Raw genomic sequence first — 20,803 nt, 5'->3', positions numbered from 1 at the left:
AGCAGACGCTTTTATCCAAAGCAACTTACATTATTTAAACTATTATTATTAAATATTCATAAACAAGTGCAGTTATATATAGCCTACATAAGCTACCATTTGGCTGCAGATCGAAATAAAAGAATACTTAATTTTATTTTTAAAATGAGAGAATTTTTACAGAATGCGGTTCCACTTTATTCCGTCTGTAGAACAAAATTAATAGCCTAAAAATGTTTTACTTGCAATGTTAACATATGAATAAATATAAAAGAAACATCAAAACAAGATGTGTAATTAAGAAAAAAAGATTTGACAAAATGAGAGAAATAAGCATGAATGCTGTTCGACAGGGAACGCTTCCTCACAGCATAGTCACAGATATATGTCTAATGACATCTTTGTGAGGATGACTGGCAGTGGCAACATTAAACTCTTCGACTCGAGTGTTTAGACACTGCAGACGTCAGGACTCGCCGACTGGAACAGAGCCGGTCCGGTTGAGCACGATCAGTGTGTTCCCGTATCACCATTACTGCTATTACATCCCCAAATTTAAGACTTCTTAAATGACATGAAGACTTTTGTTATACCATTTAAAGTCTCCCTGTGGTGAAAATTCAGCTTTTAGTGTTGTTTATACGTCTATGTGGTGTTTTTAATATGCTTTAAGACAAACCATGTGCAAATGTCGACACCATTGCTGAGTATTTTCTCCTTAAAACTGCAGTGAACCAAAGACAGTCTCAAAAACACGCTTTGAAATCGCTGGTGTTTCTGACGCCACAAACTACCTTGTAACCAATCAGATCAACGTGTGATCGTCAACCAGTGGATCTCTGAGCTGAGTGAGTGAGTGGAGGCGGGGCTCATTTGCATATTCATAGAACCAGCGAATACTACATGAGGCAAGGGTATCAAGTTACATTCAAGCTATTGTAAGGCATGAAGAATTTAAAAAAAAAATAAAAAAAAAACATTTACATTTGTCATTTTGGTGATCAAATATGAGTTTTAAGGGATGCAATTATTGACTACATGGGGACTTTAGGATATTTCAGACTTTTTATGACTTGAAACATCAAACTGAATTGAACTATTTTTCCCGTCAAACAGCTGTGAGACTAACGGCTCGTTTACAGTACAGTACAGTACGATTCGGGACGGTAAACCCTGATCCGGCTTGCGTTTCCACCGCCAACAGTACGCTTACTTAGACTAAATGATCTTGAGACTGACCTTGAATTTGTTGCCGACACTGATGAAGCTCAGCTTGCCGGCCTTCTGCTTGGTGTCTTTGGAGTGGTTGGAGTTCTCGAAGAGCTCGCCGATGAACTTATCCTTCGACTCGCTCACCAGACACGCCAACGACATGTGAAGAGCGTCGTTATTCTTCTCCACAAACTGAGTCTGAAAGACAGAGGAAAAGAGGTCTGTTTCACACAAGTATTGTATCACAACACTTTAAAACACTGTTGTAGGAAGCAGATCAACAGATAGAGTGAAAACAATATCTGGAATAAATGGACACATGAGAGATTGTGAAGTAGTGATTTTAGGAGAGTGCTGGCTTCTAGGAATGTTACGGTGAGGAAATCTTCACACTGGTAAATTAACTTGTGACAACACCAGTATTTCTGATAACACCGGGGTCACTTTTCACTTTCAATTTGTGAGCACAATTTGCAGGCATCAGGGAACTGCTATCAATATGCAGGGTACAATGTAGATTTTGTTTTAAGTACACATTTGTATACATTTTTTATACATTTTAATATCAGTTTTAGTAGTCTAAGGCCCTGTTTACCTCTGGTATTAAGATGTTTTTGGTCGATCGGATCACAAGTGGACGGCGCTAAATACAGGTGTAAACGGGGTCTAAAATGTTTGAGCTCGTCCACTTCCAGAGGTAGTCGAGAACATATTCGACCGGATTGCTTTCAAAGTGTAAACACTCATGTGGTCGAATGTGTTCAAACAGCCTCAAAAGACCGTCTTCTCTTCGCCTACTGATCTAATGCATAAACATTATGGGAAGAGCTCTAGCCAGACGGGATTTAAACTTTGTCGGCTGAAGACTCAAGTTTAGTTTGAAGATGAAAAACGTATCAAGCACAATGTTCTCTCCTCATCATTCCTGATTTCTAACACACACTCACAGCGTTCGGCTGGTGTTGAGGCTGTCAGAGCAGAAACTAAAGCTGATGCTTTCCACGTGTTTATCCAGTCGTCTCCGGGTGCGTTCATATGTAATTGCGTGAGCTTATGTTGTCCATTAGATCGAAAGATCTGCAAAAACCCATACATTTACCCACCTATAGACCCTCTCCTCGAAGAAATCAGGACAGAAGTGTTTGAAAGTGGACAAAAGAGAAAGTGTTTTTCTTTTAATCTAGTGTTTTGCATGTTTCTGTGATGAGCAGTTTAGGGGTAGAACTTGGGTTAAGCAATAGAAAATATCACCTGATATAAAATCAATGGAAGTGTGTGTGTGTGTGTGTGTGTGTGTGTGTGTGTGTGTGTGTGTACCGTTTCATAGCAGACTGCTCCAGCGAAGTGTCTTATGATGAAGCCCTCGTCGTCTCTGACGTTCCTGTGCACTGCCAGCTTGGACTTCCTGGGAACCTGAGAGACGCGCGATTTAAAAACTAAAGCCACTAAACTGGAGTGAGATGCTGAAACGAGGGCTGATGTGAAGTGTGACTCACGGTCAAGCGGAAATGCTCCTTGTGTTTGCTGTGGACGGTCTCAGTAAAGTGCTGGTCACTGGGTTGAGGTAGCCGGTTCTCTTCATCCAAGATGTCCAAGATGCCAACTAACTTCGACTCTACCAAGTCTGAACAGATGCAGATACAAAGGTAAATTCATGCTAAAAGATTCAGCCTTCTGGTTTATAAAAGAGTGCAAACATCATATATTTGTGGCGTAGAGTCATGTTTAATGAGACACAGACCTATACAGTCCTGATTATCCACGTAATGGACTTCATTGACTCCCAGACCTTCTTTCTGATACAGTTCCTGCTCCTGTTAACCAAACACAGAACGACAGACAAGATATCAGTCCAGCTCATGCTTTATAATGGCTAATATTGACTTTTTTATCAGTGCACCACCAAAACAATCCTCAGTTTTGGTTGATTCTGTAAAAACTAAACTGTTTATTTACAGCAAAATGCAGTGAACTTGTGGCAAATCTGCCAGAAAAGATGTAAAACACGCATAATCATGTGTAAAAGAAAAAGCAAAGACATAAAAATGAATGAATGACTGAATAAAACGTTTTTGTTTGTTTGTTCCACACTGGTTATGATAACGACTATAAAACGGCTGTTCTCAAATTCTGTTGAATTTGTTTCTGCATTGTATTTTTTTTGGGTTGTTCTGTTTAATTTGATGAACAATGTAAGTGAATTGCTGATTTCTATTCATGTAATTTCATCACTTTTCAGTTTGTTGCGGTTGATAAATGAATTTTGAAAATACTCCATGTGAATATTTACAATGTTATATTTGTATGAAAAAAAAAATTGAAAACAAAGGCGATACGTACATGTTTGTGATATACAGTACTGTATGAATCATCATTTTGTATGAACGCTCTGTACGCTGCACACATATGAATACGGCAACACAAATACATAATGCAACACGAATATGTGCAGAAAGAAAGCTAACATACACTACTGTTCAAAAGTTTAGGGCTGGGATGATCTCTTCTGCTCAGCAAGGCTGCATTTGTTTGATCAAAAATAAGCTAAAACAGTAATATTGTGATATATATTTAGAATTTAAAATAAGTGTTTTTTATGTGAATATACATTAACATGTCATGTATTCCTGTGATCAAAGCTGTATTTTCAGCATCATTACTCCAGTCTTCAGTGTCACATGATCCTTCAGAAATCACTCTAATATGATGATTTGATACTCAAGAAACATTTATGATCATTAATGATGAAACAGTTGTGCTGCTTCATATTTTCGAGGAAACTGTCATATATATATATTTTTTCCAGTAATGTTAGAAAACATTATAAATGTCTTTACTGTCACTTTTGATCAGTTCAATGCATCCTTGCTAATAAGTACTCATTTATTGGTAAGCCTTTTTCAATAAGGTCTCAAATCCTCAAATTGTTTAACTAGTGTATGTAATATATAATATTAAAGAAAATGTAATAGGAAGATAATTGACAGTAGCTTTAATATGTCCAAACACAGATGTTCTGGTGTAAATTGTGACAGTGAGGCGGTTGTGAATGAGCTGTGATGATCTCACCTCTTTGAGAATGCGCTCGTTAAAGAACTGCTGCAGTTTCTCATTACAGTAGTTGATGCAGAACTGCTCAAAACTGTTGTGCTCAAAATACTCTGAGGAAAAGGAAGAGAACAATTAGGTTTTACAGTTGGTTAGCTTCAGTTCTGATATTTGGAAAGCTAAACATAAATGGCAAATATTTCGTTATATTTTTGTAAGGATCCTAACAGCATGAAATGGAATCTGAATGATCAGCCACATGGCATTAATGGCTCAGGTGACTCGATGAAAATTGAGCAAAGACGGTCTTGTACCAAAGCCAGCGATGTCCAGCACACCGATGAAGTGAGCAGACGAGTCGAAGGGGAAGCACTGGTTGATCCTGGTGACCACATGATCGAAGAGACGGCTGTAGATGGCTTTAGCCAGAGCGTCACGTGCACTGGTGGCCTGCTCCACCTTCAGAGGAACCCTGCAGAAGACACAAGAGCACCATTACACCATTAAAACCAACTGTGTCTTTCACGCTGGGTATCGTGACTACTCAAGGGAAAGCACTCAGTGTTGCTTTTATCTCTGGTTAGGGATTGCCGTGGCTGTGATTGGTTTCCCACTGGATTCCAAGCATCTCGGTTCAATTCTTCATCAGAGGGCACGAGACTTGGCTCTTACTTGATGGCTGTGCCTTTGACGCCCCCTGCAGAGGTGAGCATGACCCTGGAGGTCAGACTGACCCGCAGATCTTCCTCATCCAGACCCAACAGCTCGGCACAGAACTGCAACGACTGGCCACACGTCTTCTTTAAGACACACCCCCCTGAAACACACACATCAACAGCAGTGCAGTGAGAGACCAACACGATACACAGACACATTTCCTAGATGCTTTTCTTCGTTTTCATCAAGATCTGCTTTATAATTGACCTGATGTTTATTGTGAGGGAACATATATGTATCAAATATGTAAAGTTAATATACACTACCGGTCAAAAGTTTTTGATCTGTAAGATTTTTTATGTTTTTAAAAGAAGTATCTTCTGCTCACCAAGGCTGCATTTATTTGATTAAAAATACAAACAAAAACAGTCATATTGTGAAATATTAAAACAGTTATTTTCTATGTGAATATATAGTGAAGTGTAATTTATTCCTGTGATCAAAGCTGTATTTTCAGCATCATTACTCCAGTCTTCAGTGTCACATGATCCTTCAGAAATCACTCTAATATGATGATTTGATGCTCAAGAAACATTTATGATTATTATCATTGTTGAAAACATTTTTTTACATTTTTTATTTCATGATGCTATGATGAATAGAAAGTTCAAAAGAACAGCATTTATCTGAAATCTAAAGCTTTTGCAACATTAAACACTACCCTTCAAAAGTGTGGGGTCAGTAAGAATTTAAATTTTATTTTTGGGGGAAAGAAATATACTTTTATTCATCAAGGATGAGTTAAACTGATCCAAAGTTACAGTAAAGACATTTATAATGTTAGAAAATATTCTATGTCAGATAAATGCTGTTCTTTTGAACTTTCTATTCATCAAAGAATCCTGAAAAATAATCATACACAACTGTTTTCAACTGATAATAATAATGAATGTTTCTTGAGCAGCAAATCATCATATTAGAGTGATTTCTGAAGGATCATGTGACACTGAAGACTGGAGTAATGATGCTGAAAATACAGCTAAATTATATTTTAAAATATATTAAAATAGAAAACAATCATTTTAAATTGTCATAATATTTCACAATATTACTGTTTTTTGTTTTGTTTTTGTTTTTATCGAATAAATTCAGCCTTGGTGAGCAGAAGATACTTCTTTTAAAAACATAAAAAAATCTTACCGATCTAAAACTTTTGACCAGTTGTGTGTGTGTGTGTGTGTGGGTGGATGGATGGATGGAGATATTTATATTTGTTTAGCTTTATTTCAAGTATTTCAAAAACGGATTTAACTTTATTTAACAGTTGCAACACTAATCCACCTGGCTCAAGTGAGTTTTCAGTCAGAAACAGCAAGTCATAATGAAAGCGCTTCTTTGCAATGTAAAATAAACTCACAGCAACTTGTTCTGTCTAACTGGTAAGTAAGAAACCAATTTGACTGAAAACTAAACAGCTGGTTACAAATGTATAAACCCTACAAGTTTGTAGATAGTGCTATAGTCTGGATTATTTTCACCGTCGGCAGCTTTCAGAGAATAAACACAAAGTTAGCTGGCTGGTGTTTTGATACCATGCCAGATCCCTTAGCTATTATAATGTGAGTAAGAAGTAAAAATACTATAAAAGAGCAATATAAAAAGCCTACCTAAGATTTTAAAATGTAGCTTTAGTCAAAAACTCTAAAATGGATTCAGGGTTGACAGTTAAAAGAGTATTTTAACAGTAAGCACCAGACCAGTGTGTGTGTAATAACTGTGTAGTAAGTATATTCAGGAGCTACACTAGCTCTCCGTTTACCTGAGGTGCTTCCAGCCTCCTCGAAATCAATGTTTCCAAGGTGCAAAACCCCAGCCACCACCCTGAACAGGTTGAGCTTTTCTGTGTCGTCCAGACCGATCTTCTTCATGGCCACACACATTCGGTTGAAGTCGGCGTGATCGTCCAGCAGAGGGTCTTTCAGAGGACCGGCCTTCAGAAGCTGAGGAACAACGCTCAAGTTAGACTCATGCATGTTCAGAACAGAAACACGTGAGCTTATCATCATGTTTGCTCAAAGCACAGCAACTAGAATCAATTTATTTTCAAAGTTTTGTTACCCTACACAGCATAACCATAAGCACATGGGCAGCAGAACATCATCTCCACGTAATCCTTTAAATATATCCACAAAGCTACATCGTGAAACTCGTGACTGTCGTAGTCTCCATGTCATCGCCTTCAGGTTGTCAACTGAGATCAAATCCAATATGCTTACATGCAGTTATTCGGTCCCTCTTATGTAACTGAAGACAACCAAATTACAGTAAGTTTACTGTATAGTCGTGCTTGCTTATTGCTTTGAGGTCTTGTAGTTGCAGTCACATTTACTGTTGTTCAGAGACATTTTGCAGGCAAAGTCATATTAAGTGGAAAGAGTTGCTCAAGTTTGTCGTCGTGTGAATTTGCCATGTTAACCAACAGAAAGCTGCTTGCTTTGAAAGTGACTTTAACACATATTTTGTGTCAAATCATAAACAGGAATATTAAGAGAGGAATATCCCGTTACCTTATGGAAAGCCAAGAAAAGCCAAACCAGGAGGGAAAAGGCAGTTTAGCTCCCAATAAATGAAAGTAACTTACCACTTTTACAAGATCTGGGTCAAATATATTTGTCTTTTTGTGTGTTTTTATTTAGCTTTTAAGCGTTACATGGCCATGGCAGGAACTTGCTGTAAATTTGGATATAATGCACAAAGGTTAATATGTAACCAGTGTAATTCAAGTTGAATATTCCTTCAAGTTTGTTAACTAAAGGAACAAGGAAACGATGAGAAATCGATTAAAACTAGTGAACCCACATTCCAAATGGCACAATATAATTATCATTGTCCTCCAAGAAATACATTGGACCCAGGTCATGTATTTATATCCCGAAAGGAGAGAAGAAAACCAAAGTCCCACTGATTGCACAACACACATATTCACCTGCCCATCCTTTGATGTATCAGGGACACACAAACACACACACACACAACGATGATTAGTGCAGTGATTAGATTAGTATGAACACAATCATGCATAAATTATAAACAATTCGACATACATGGTCATAAGCAAGTGCCTTGTATCTGTGAAATATCAAGCCGTAGGCCAGCAACCAAACACAAGTGTAGACACTCGCAAAGGCTGAGACGAATCAGTGCTGAGGCGTATCATGCCTAAATCAACAGCAAATCTATAAATCCAGAATCACGTCCCAGTGACCCTCCACTGACCCCTTCATCAATGACTATTCCTCCACCCATCTCACCAATGACCCTATTGCCCCCTTAATCCAAAACTTTGAAAACAGAATATTTTAAAAATGACACAACTATGAATTATTTCCAGTAAAATCAATCAATTTTACATGATTGGTGTGAAAATGTGTCAAATTGGTGGATAAGAACGCTAAAATTGCTTTCCATTGGAATGTACTTCTTTAACTGAAGTATAAAACGCAACAAATCTTTGCTGTTAACTTTTACAGATGTATCCAAAACATTTATACTAGAGTGAGGGCAAGTGAGTTCCCTCTCAAATAACCTTTAGAGTCGTTCTAAGCCACACTGATGGCAGTTCCTCTGATTACACAGACAACTGATAGAAAATAAATGTATTACCTCTGGACTCTTGCGGTTTTTAGGAATCAGCTTGTCTGAATCCTTGGTAGAGAAGTACCTCGTGCATCCTCGACATAGATACTAGATGAAAAAAAGAAAAGAAAAGTACAATAAACATGGTTTAGCTTACAGATATTTATGAATGACTATTTCAATAATGAAACTTCAACACTTTGCTTGATCACACTCATGATCAACCTGAATATGCCAAAAAATACTGTCATGCTAATATAACACAAATTAAGAACTGACATGTGCTTGTCATAAGTAGAATGCATATAAAAATATATGTTCAGGAAGCCAAATGTCAAAATAAAGTTGTTTGTTAATGTTTATTGACAAATGCATACATCAATACATTGATAATAAGCTGATAACTCCCAGAAATCAGCTTAATGAATTAGCCCGTCAGCCCGGTTAACATGCAAACCAATAACCTGGCAATGCAAGTAAACCACGTTTACAAGACTTCATTAATAAATCAGGTTATTCCCTGGTATTGAGGTCAAAACCTAACTATCCGTGTATCTGATTTAGAGTATTCCATTTTTATGTCAGTTTTGATGTTAAATAAAGCATTAAAAACCCAAGAGTATTCCAAAATATCAGCGAGAAGCTTAGACCCATATTCTCTCCTCTTACACAGTTACGGATGCAGAATTTTGGCTGAACCACTTCTGCACAAGATGAGAACACATTTTAATAATTTCTTGGGTCAGAGTTTGCAAAAATCAATCGGTTTATGCTTAAGCTGTTTATGACCGTACTCCGGTAAAGGAAAATGGGTTTACGTCGCCTTTACATTACCATGTGCATTGATGGCTTATTATTAAGCATAATCGAGTTAAGAACGTGCATGTAAACGCACTGTTGAGTCACTTAGACCCTGTTTACACCTGGTATTAAGATGTGTTTTGGTCGATCGGATCACAAGTAGACGAGGGAGACACATTCTCGTTTACCCCTGGTGTTTAATCCGTCTCTTTTGTCCACTTTCAACCACTTCTGTCCTGATTTCTTCAAGGAGAGGGTCTATGGGCGGGTCCGATGGACCAAAAACATCAGGTGTAAACAGGTTGAAACCAGAGGTAAACAGGGGTCTAAATCTGCACGCATGGCTATTTTAAAGAAGTTGAAGTGTAATGTAAGTGTAGTGGGTCTGTGAGACGCAGGATACACACACCCTGAAACAGTCTGGAGAGCTGAGGTGGAACTTCTCCTTGATGTCTTCAGGAGCTCCAGCGCACAGCCTGTAGAAGATGTGATAGTTCCTCTCCTCATGACCCTGCGTGCAGATGCGGGACTTCTCCAACAGGTAATGGGACACAAAACCACCAACTACTGTGTTCTGGAAAACAAATCAGCACTGCATGCAAAGAAATGTCTGACAAATTCATTTACAAAATCACACATGCATCACTACTCACTATATCAACTAAAAAAAACAACAGCACATGGTGTTGCGCCACGCACTCTGAGGATAACAAACTCAGTGATAAAGTAAAACTTTGCACTGATATCTACAAAGCATTAGATTTATCTGACTCTAGTGAGACTTTTGTACAAGACGCACCTTTTCATTAAAGTGAATCTCCACAAATTTCCCAAAGCGACTGCTGTTGTTGTTTCGGACAGTTTTGGCATTTCCAAATGCCTCGAGCAGAGGGTTTGCTAGAATTGAGTGATGGAAAACAGACTTAAACTTACATTAGTTAAAGTATAGTGGGGTACAAATTTAGATTAGTCATTCAAGCGTACCTTCAACTATTCTTTCATCAATGTCTTGACCTGTACCATAAGACGTAGTTAAGTACCTGTGAGAGGAGAGAACAACCCATCTCACATTAAATTAAACATATTCATATTCCTAAATTCATATCATGTACGTATTTAGTGTTAAAACGAAGGATTGGAGTGTTATGTAGAAATGCATCTCTTCCTTTTATTCAAACTATTTTATTGAGTCCTTTCTATACCTGAGAACAAACTTGGTGTTTTCGGTTTTTCCAGCTCCTGACTCTCCCGACACAACGATGGACTGACTCATCTTCAGAACCTTCATGTCACGATAAGCTTTATCCGCTAAACATAAATAATAGGTATGAGTATATACAGGGAGTAATAAATACCAATTTACATATTCAAGCTAATAGTATATATTTTGTGTACATCATTGAGAAGCCTTAAGTGCCCCTACTATGCTTTTTCCAATAATATCCTTTCATGTAGTGTGTAATGTAGTAGCCTTTATGAATGTAAAAGATCTGCAAAGTGTCAAAGATCAAAGTGCACGACGAATAAAGCTATTGTCTCCTAAAGAAAGAATCGAATCTGAACTATTGAAACGATTTGTCAGTGATTCCAGTCTCACTTCCTGTTACAAACCTACATAACAAATTTGCATAATGCCAGCCTATGGCCAATCACAACAGACTGGGTCATCTGACTAATCAGAGCAGAGCAGACCAATCACAACAGACTGGGTCATCTGACCAATCAGAGCAGAGTAGACCAATCACAACAGACTGGGTCATCTGACCAATCGGAGCAGAGTAGACCGATCACAACAGACTGGGTCATCTGACCAATCAGAGCAGAGTAGACCAATCACAACAGACTGGGCCATCTGACCAATCGGAGCAGAGTAGGCTCTCAGAAAGGAGGGGTTTAGAGAGACTGAATCCTTGATCAAACCATTTCAGACACTGAGAAAAGTAATGATGCTGCAATGTATATAATGAGAAAAAGAGTTTTTTGACCTAGGATTCATGTAAATCTGTTGTAGGAACCTTTAAAATAGCATAATAGGGGCACTGTAATATCCCTTCCTTTGGATTAAATGTAGCATGTAGGTCCACGGCCACTTACCAATTGCATAGACGTGAGGTGGCAGAGTGCCCAGCGATCGGCCCCGGTACTGTTTGATGCTCTCTGGGGAATACAGCTTGGGAATCTCACAATACGGATTCACAGCAATCAGGATGTTGGCAACAAATGTCTAGAACACAAAGTAAAATGAGCAGCAAGAAAGGAACCAATAAATTAATTTTTATTCTGCAGACAACCATTTTCAAATATTACTGAATATTGAAAATTTGTACATAAAAATTAATTTTAGGGATTTCAGAAATTAATAACATTCAATCATAGAAGAGAAGTAAGCATGAAGGGGACATAAAGAATAGTGTCTTCATGACAACATTGGCAACAAAGAATATACTTACATAAATCTTATCTTTACTATAGCGCACACGGACATTATTTAGAAGCGTGGCTTCGTTCAAGTACATCAACGAGCCTGTAACACACACACACACACACACACACACACGCACACGCACACACACACACACCCATTAGTGAACTGTGTCATTTTATCCAACACATGACCAACATGTACATCTCAAACACATTGACACTTACAGTTGTCCTCCACATGTTTGTTGACATCATCTTCAGCAGGGAAGACTTGATTGACAGAAGCTTGAAAGTGCTGGAACACAGAGAAATGACTATCATTAACCGTACGGCACGCTAAAAGCCTGTGAAAACAAGTGTAAAGTGCCACACGCCTTCTCTTGCACATGCACAATCATACAACTCTCTGCTTGCACTGAACGTTAATGAGCACTTTCATAATCTGGATTCTGTGTGTCAGTGAAAAAAAAAAGTAAGCAGTATTTGGAATCATGAAGCTAAGGTGTTGCTAGGGAGTTGTGGAGGGTTGACAGGGTGTTGCTAGGGAACTCTAGATATGCAGTTGCTTAGATGTTGTTTACCGTATTAATTGCGGTGACTAATTTGTGGCGTTCACAGTGTTTTTAGCATGTTGCTATGCTGTTGCTAGGGGGTTCTGGACGGTTAAGGTGTTACTAGGTGCATGTAAGTCAATTCTGAATGTCTCTCTTCAACAAGCTGCACACTTTAAAGTGTTATTTATGTCTAAAGCACAAATGCAGAATTAGTTACATGCTGAAGTTTAAAGGGAAAGTTCACCCAAAAATTGAAATTCTCTCATTCTCATGTGGTTCCAAACCCATTCGACTTTTATTCATCTTTGAAACACAAAAGATATTTTACTCAAACTTGAGAATCCACTTCACCAAAACAATGATGATTCATAAAATTTAGAAAGACATCATAGAGGACATTGTGTGTTTACCACATAAAGCACATCAAACACAGTAAATGAAAGCTCAACCGTATTTGCTTGATGTGAAAACAAACCTCAGTGGTTCTTGTGTCAAGAAATTACAGCTGAGCTTCTGTTTACTGTTCTGCAAGTTCTCTATCTGTACAGTAGCTGAACAAAAGCCTACATTAAATCTGTTCATCATATAAAGTAGGGCTGGTCATCGACACAATTTTCACAATTCCATTTAGATTTTCCCAATTAAATCCCAATTCAATTAAAGGTTAAGAAAAAATATATAATGGATATGTAATATTGTGCACCTATGTAGCTAAATGTTTTATTGGCATCTCTCTGCAGTCGAAGCACTGATTGAGACATGATCTATCTATCTATCTATCTATCTAGGATTATCTGATGTGTGTGTGTGAGAGAGAGGGAGAGGTAGATATTTTTTTAATAGAAAATTGTACTTTTGCATATTATATTGTAAAAACACAATTATTGTTGATTTATTGTTGATCATAACTAGAGAGGAAATGATGAGATGATTAAAGTGACCAAAATTATCACGGTTATCACAGAATCCTGTTCAAAAAGTACTAATACTACAGAATGAACTTAATTCAACAAGTTTTATGTCGAAAAACAGCAAATAACAAATTGATTAGCATCAATATGCACTTTTTGTTTACGTAAACATTAAAATACCATTAAAAATGATGGCCAGATTTTAAAAGAGTGTCTTGTAACATGTTATCTACTAACATGTACAAGTTCAAATAAAGTTTTGACAAAAAAGGTTTTATACAAAGATAAACCTCATATTTCAGCCTTTAAATAATTTTCAAAAAAGAGTCAAAAAAGATAAATTACTGACATTTACACATTAGCTTATATTTATTAGTAGTGTTTGAGTGCACCCCATCCTTCATGTTGACTGAGCTTTCAATGTTGTTATGGAAAGGGGTGATTGGTTGGTTCCTGTCACATGACCTGCGGTGCGTTTGTGGCATTCTGAAAACTTTAGATTTTTTTCATCTTGTTGCACCTGGTAAAAAAAATTAACGCGTCGCTTCAATTATGAGCGTGCTTGCCGCGCGCCTACATTTGAACAAACTTGAGCGCGCAAAAGACGCGATATGTGAACGGCCTCTGGCGAGCTAGCTCATATCAAGCCACAAGCTATTGGAGACCCCTGCTCTAGGGCTCTGCTTTGTAGGCTACAACTCAATGCTTTTTTGCTACTTTGTAATAACTTTCTGCGGCCAGCGTTTCTGGAAATGAACGAGGGTAAACACTTTTTTAGACCTGACTAAATGAAATTTAAGACCTAGGATGAAAATCTGGCCGTTTTTAATACCTTAAATTTAAAGTTCAGAATTTCAGACTTTTTAAGACCCCGCGAAAACCCTGTTATTGTTTCGTGATAAAATTGACAGAATTTGAAAGCTGACACTTTGTTTCATATCAAGAGTAACAAAGCTTGCGATTTATTGGACGACAGGTGCTCTACAAATAATGTTTAATCAAGTTTTGTTCACTCATCAACTGAAAACAGCAAAGACTAAAAGATCGACCATTAGGATTTAAGAATTGATATTGATTTATCAATTGGTCAATCTTTCAACCCAGCACTAATACAGAGTCTCTTCTGAAGACTTGGATTAAACACTTCCTCATGATTTTTTACGGCCACTTTATGAACTCTTTGAAACCTCAATCATCTTAAATCATTTGTGTTCTGAAGATGAACGGCTTTGGAACGACATGATGGTGAGCAATTAATGACAGAATGTTCATTTTTGGGAGAACTAACCCTTTAATACTTGGGGTCTGACAGCAATATTGATGCTTGTCTTAGCAAACACAACTACAACTAATTATGTGCGGTTCCCACTTTATGTATTCCACCTCCATGCTTCTGTTGTGGTATCAGACAATAGTGTGTCTTCCACACACACACACACACACACACACACACACTCTTGTAGCGTGTAAACAGACAACCCCATTGTGCTTTCACAGCTCGGCGACATCACACTGCACACAAATCACATGGGCGAGATGTAATGCTGCACACAACAAGCTGTCTTGTAGTTGTCAGACGTGAAAACACACACACACACACACACACACACACACACACACACACACACACACACACACACACACAGAGTTATTGCTACTGTAATGTGTGTAAAGCTCCAGAGAGGGCCGGACTCCATATGGGCAACAGGACATGTTTGCAGCAGCTCTGAAAACACAAGCATTCAGCCATAGATTTAACTCATTCTGCTGATTCTGCAAACAATCTGTGAAGTGCAAAAAATGTTTTTGACAGAAGCATGACAAAAACACAAGTTACCTCATTATGAGATCATATTAGCAGTTCCTTGTTTTGAAAGCACAAGCTTTTTCCTAAAAGCCCTTTAAATCAACAGAACTTTCCCTTTGGAATGCGGTTTTTAATGAGATTTTCACTGGTGTTCCTTGACAACCAGTAAGAGTTGTGAGAGAGTGAGCGGTTTCATTTCCAGCCTGAACTATAAGTCCTGTCTGGCTTGGTTTTCTACAGAACTGTGGCTCCTATTCACCCTTCCACACTTCAGTCATTTTAACAATGACCACCGTGAAATGAAGTCCATTTTGTGTACTACTTTGTGTAGTTAAGGTTTGTGAAACATACACTTTTTAATCATTACTAACTGACCGTTCTTAGTTAAAGATACACATTTAACATACATTTAAGATACACATAGATAAAAGTACATTAAAACTACAGGGTGGGCCATTTATATGGATACACCCTAATAACATGGGAATGGTTGGTGATATTAAAGTCCTGTTTGTGGCACATTAGTATATGTCATGGTCACATATACTAATGTGCCACAAACAGGACTTTAATATCACCAACCATTCCCATGTTATTAGGGTGTATCCATATAAATGGCCCACCCTGTACATTCAGATGAACTACATCAGTCAGTTTTTGATGAGAAATTGTATTAAAGTTCAGTTAAATACAAAACTTCCTTTCAAGACGGGCAAGGCTGAAAGCAATGACAACTTGCAGATCAGTGAGTCAGTTGTTTAATGATTCATTAACCGCTCTAATGGATTCAGATCAGGAGTTCAGGATTCATTAGAATAATTTAAACAGGTAATGTGAGTTTTTTAACGTGAGTTCAACTGGCTCATAATCAAGCACAGTCATTTGTTTGTGTCAGGTTTTCTTGCCATTGGTTATCTGTACATGGTCATGTTTTCTCATCACAATTCATTTAGACGCAAATTCACATTACTCAAGTCAGGTAAAATATGATTTATTTTTTAAGAACAGTTAAGAACACATTTGTCAGTGGTTCTTAAAGGAACACTCCGACTTTTTGGGACTTTAGCTTATTCACAGTATCCCCCAGAGTTAGATAAGTCCATACATACCCTTTTCATTTCCGTGCGTTCTGTAAGTGTTATTTGACGCACCCACCGCTAGCCTAGCTTAGCACAAAGACTGGATGTAAATGGATAATGGTAGCATACTAATCCCAATAAGTGACAAAATAATGCAAACATTTTCCTATTTACATGTTGTGATCTGTATAGTCACAGCGTGTACAAATAACAAGGCTATATGAGACAGAGACCATTTTTAATCGTATAAATACTGGGAACTATATTCTCACTAGGCGTAGGAGCACAGCTAAATCAACAACAGGGCGGCTCGTGTGCTGCGCTAATCACTCCGCCCAAGTAGCCACTCCGCCCAAGTAGCTGTGCTCCTACGCATAAGCAGGATTATAAACTTAAACACCTGAGGAGAAACTAATTCTCATTTAAAAGGTTGTGTCCAATCCAAGATGCAAATTCGTCTGTCACTTATGAATCTCAAACAATTAGACATATGTCAGCATCAGGAAGTAGTGTGACAACCCTCAAAAACCACAGTACGACACAATGTAGAAAAATAAAGATAAACATGGTTTGTGCCAAACACAATGCGTACACAAGTTTTGCGTTTGGTGAGCTAATAAAATAACTCAGTCGAATCTAATAATTATTTCTGTGAGGAAATGCGGTGTAATAAGTGCATTCTCCGCGGAAGCTTTGCGTTTAAAGAGCTAATAAAATATTTCGACTCAGATCAATAATTAGCGTCTACTTATTTACTTATGCGGCAAGTAGCCGTGTAATAAGTGGGATAATGTACATCCAGCCGGTTGTTATCTCAGAATAACCCCCTTCAGGCTGATGGAAGCCCTGATCCTGATCACCCTGTCGGGGTTTATTCTGAGATAACAACCGGCTGGATGTACATTATCCCTAACTTAAAAAACTGATTTTTAACTAACTGCCATTCCCTATTTTATAAATATCTCTCACTAAATCATATTTTATGGGTTTACACCCTCTGATGTCAGGCTGAAGAATTGCAAGCTTGTAAGGCTACAAAAAACATTACACAAATACGCAGGCCCAAATGATCAGCTAACGCATTTTAAGAGCGTGTTTCTTTTTGTAGAACATGAGTTCTTGCATTAGCAAACCTCAGTATTCAGGGGGTCAATAAAATGACTTTTGTACCATTAAAGCAATAGTTCACCCAAAAGGAAAATTCTGTCATCCTTTACTCTACTGTGGAACATCAAAAGAGCATATTTTGAGGGTTTTTTTGTCCATAAAAGTCAATTGTAACCAAAACAGTTTGATTAGCAAAAGTCTTCAAAATTCCTTCTTTTGAGAAAGAAAGCCATACGTTTGCAATGACATGAGGGTGAGTAAATTATTTCAGAATTCTCTCACATTTAGGTGAACTATCCCATTAAACCAGATGTGTTATTATACACACTATAATGATGACAGTTTAACTTGCTCAGCGAGATTCAAATAGTTGATCTGCCATGACATTGATATTTAAACGAAAACTGAGCATAAAAGACTATTAATGTAGAGCCCTTGGGACTACAGCATGTACTTCCATTGGATAATGAATTACATTTTCTGACACATAATAAATGCAAAAATGTATAAAAAGAGCTTGTGTAACTGGAAGCATTTGTGTTCATGTACTTGCACGCAGCATGTTTCAGCTTTAAACGTGGCGTTGTGTATTTCTGCAGAAGCTCCTCCTCACCTTCCCTCTCTGGTTGAGAGGTTCGATGGTCAGACTATCGGCACTGATGTCGATGATTCTTCCCAGCTGGAACCCATCTGTAGGGTGGGGCGCCCACACCGGCTTTCCATCGTCCATTTCACCGCTGAGGGAGAAAAACAGGAGAACTATCAAATGCCAATTGAAGAACAGAGAAAACGTTAGTTTGCCTCTGGCAAAAAAATAAAATTTCTTTCATTAAAAGTAATTAAAACATTGTATACTATGGGGCTGTTGAATGCTTGAATCTAATTGGTTGACAAACGTTCTAAGGTGTGCAGTTATTTTCAGGTAAATGCACGGCTAAAGTAGTTCCAGGAAGGTCTTGACCGCATTACAGGTCCATATCACTTCGCCAAATGATTTCAGTTATTTGAAAAGGTCCTTACAGCTGACAACAGCAAAAGAACCAAAACCCACAATGACACTGACCATGCAAATACATATAGGAAACAATAGGATTATATATATATATATATATATATATATATATATATATATATATATATATATATATATATATATATATATATATATATATATATATATATATATTATATATTTATTTAGTTGCATATATATATATATATATATATATATATTCTTTTTTTAAAATCATACTATAAAGATGATTAAAACATTGCTGGAGATGTGTTTGTATATTTGATTTGATTTTTCTATTGTCTGATTCAAGTTTTCAATAATAAACCGTTTAAGAAAACTATATATCTGCACTCACAAATTGAAATGTGAAAATTATGTGGTTAAATTATTCACAATTTCTATTCAACAATCTCAAAAGGGGCGTTTAAGACATTTATAAGCGATTTATTTAGTTGCATAGGATAAATGAAATTTATAATTTGTATTTAAAAACTCTGATTTAGATTCAGAAAACAATGTCTATTGTGCAACTGCTGGTCATATTGGGATGGGTTTAATTAGAAAGACTAATGACTACTGAGGGAAAGATAAATGGAGCAAAACACAGAGAGGTGCTTTATCCAGATCTCTTAACTCAGATTTCAGAATGAACACAAATCTTTCTGCATGACATCAAGCCAAAGTACAGCGAGGAGAACAATGGAGTGACTGTGGTGCAAGTCTACAAACGTCTCAATACAACATATTTTAAAAACACCGTCTCATTATTCTCACTATTAACCAACTATTATCTACTTTTACCCCAATAAACTCCTAATTACTGCTTGTTAATAGTTAGTAAGGTAGCTGTTACGTTTAGGCATTGGGTAGGATTATGGGATGTAGAATATGGTCATGCTAAATGCAAGATGTGCTTTCATTGTCATGCTGGAAGATTCAGCCACGGCCCAGTTTAAGCTTCCGGACAGAGTCAGTCAGGTGTTGATTTAATACCTGCTGGTATTTGATGGAGTTTATGATACTGTGTATCATAAGTTGTCTAGGGTCTTTGAGAAAAAAAAAAAAAAAAAAAAAAAAAAGAGCCCCACAACATTAGAGATCCACCACCATACTTCACAGTGGGGGTGAGGTACACTGTGTTTCTGTCTATGCCAAAGATAAATGGCATAGAAAGTTTGATTTCAAATCTGAATTTGATTTATTTGAACTAAAAAACAAAAAAGAAGTTTAAATTTTAACCCTTTTTAGGGAATTAAGTGCTCTGGTCTTGGCTTCTAAATGCGTTTGCATTTTTTGGATTACAGTATTAGTATTTTATACACTTATGATGCATATTGTGTAACTAGATGATTACTTGTCAAATAAAAGTTATCTTCTTCTGTCAGTGCAAGTCCGTCCTGCCAGTAGTTTCGAACTGTCGCGGCTCTCAACTCTTCGTTAGGCGACAGTGCATTTAAGGCTGTTTTATTTGCCAGATTTCTGATATAGGAACTGTTGTTATCTAGTAAGTTTGTTCATAATGCTCCTCTATTTTTTCCCAGTAGATCATTCCTTGTACCGAGTATAACTGGAAAGTAATGGAGGTTGTTTTAAATATCTGGCTTTATAGCAAGCAGGACTCTAGTACTAGACACATTTTAATGCTAGCAAAAACACTTCTTTAATCATTAGGCTACTTTTGCGCGTGCGGCAAGCTTCATGTGTGCGAGGCATTTTCCGCCCTCCAGTGGCCTATATGAGTCTGAGTCTGTAAAAAAAGTCAACAAACTGAAAAAATAAAACCAACGTTTGTTTTTAAGGGTTAGTTCACCCAAAAATGAAAATTCTGTCAGCAATTACTCACCCTCATGCTGTTCCAACCCCGTAAGACCTTCGTTCATCTTCGGAACACAAATTAAGATATTTTTGATGAAATCTGAGAGCTGGATCACTCCTCCATAGGCTTATGGACACCTTAACTTGCTGGCCCAGAAAATGTATTAAAGACATTGTTAATATAGTCCAAGTGACTCCAGGGGCTCAATCTTAAGTTTATAAAGCGACGAGAATACTTTTTGTGCGCAAAAACAAACAAAAATAACGACTTTATTCCACTATTCATTTCCTTCTCTCTGGGCCTCGAGGTTTTTTTACGTAGTGTAATAGCGTAGCGCGTCTGTGTTTCACGTCACCACGTAGGCTCACTATTGGGTGACTCTGGTCATGTGTGATACGTGGTGACGTGCACAGACGCGCTACGCTTAAACACTACATGAAAAGACTCGAGGCCCAGAGAGAAGGAAATGAAAAGTGGAATAAAGTCGTTATTTTTGTTTGTTTTTGCGCACAAAAAGTATTCTCGTCGCTTTATAAACTTAAGATTGAGCCACTGGAGTCACTTGGACTATATTAACGATGTCTTTAATACATTTTCTGGGCCAGCAACCTAAGGTGTCCATAAGCCTGTGGAGGAGTGATCCAGCTCTCAGATTTCATCAAAAATATCTTAATAGATGAATGAAAGTCTTACGGGGTTGGAACAACATGAGGGTGAGTAATTACTGACAGAATTTTCATTTTTGGGTGAACTAACC

General features: G+C 37.5%; 1 protein-coding gene across 9 annotated transcripts in view; it reads right to left on the bottom strand.

Moving 5' to 3' along the window:
• Positions 1-20,803, bottom strand: part of myo6a (myosin VIa) — a 57,896-nt gene that overhangs the window by 19,421 nt on the left and 17,672 nt on the right. For all 9 annotated transcript variants that reach the window (XM_081379362.1, XM_081379365.1, XM_081379368.1 and 6 more), the window contains exons 2-18: positions 17,829-17,952; positions 11,983-12,052; positions 11,784-11,857; positions 11,428-11,557; positions 10,536-10,641; positions 10,318-10,373; positions 10,133-10,230; positions 9,743-9,907; positions 8,560-8,640; positions 6,716-6,896; positions 4,912-5,056; positions 4,554-4,711; positions 4,261-4,352; positions 2,933-3,005; positions 2,688-2,815; positions 2,509-2,604; positions 1,219-1,389 (exon numbers count right to left, since the gene is read on the bottom strand). In XM_081379362.1, the coding sequence (XP_081235488.1) occupies positions 1,219-1,389; positions 2,509-2,604; positions 2,688-2,815; positions 2,933-3,005; positions 4,261-4,352; positions 4,554-4,711; positions 4,912-5,056; positions 6,716-6,896; positions 8,560-8,640; positions 9,743-9,907; positions 10,133-10,230; positions 10,318-10,373; positions 10,536-10,641; positions 11,428-11,557; positions 11,784-11,857; positions 11,983-12,052; positions 17,829-17,945 (1,941 nt within the window). In that variant the 5' untranslated portion in view covers positions 17,946-17,952. The remainder of the gene's footprint in view (positions 1-1,218; positions 1,390-2,508; positions 2,605-2,687; positions 2,816-2,932; positions 3,006-4,260; positions 4,353-4,553; positions 4,712-4,911; positions 5,057-6,715; positions 6,897-8,559; positions 8,641-9,742; positions 9,908-10,132; positions 10,231-10,317; positions 10,374-10,535; positions 10,642-11,427; positions 11,558-11,783; positions 11,858-11,982; positions 12,053-17,828; positions 17,953-20,803) is intronic.

The sequence above is a fragment of the Scardinius erythrophthalmus genome (assembly GCF_964197995.2).
Source record: "Scardinius erythrophthalmus genome assembly, chromosome: 11".
NCBI lineage: Eukaryota > Metazoa > Chordata > Actinopteri > Cypriniformes > Leuciscidae > Scardinius > Scardinius erythrophthalmus.
The sequence above is the reverse complement of the archived record's forward strand: the minus strand, read 5'-3'. Positions and strand labels throughout refer to the sequence as shown.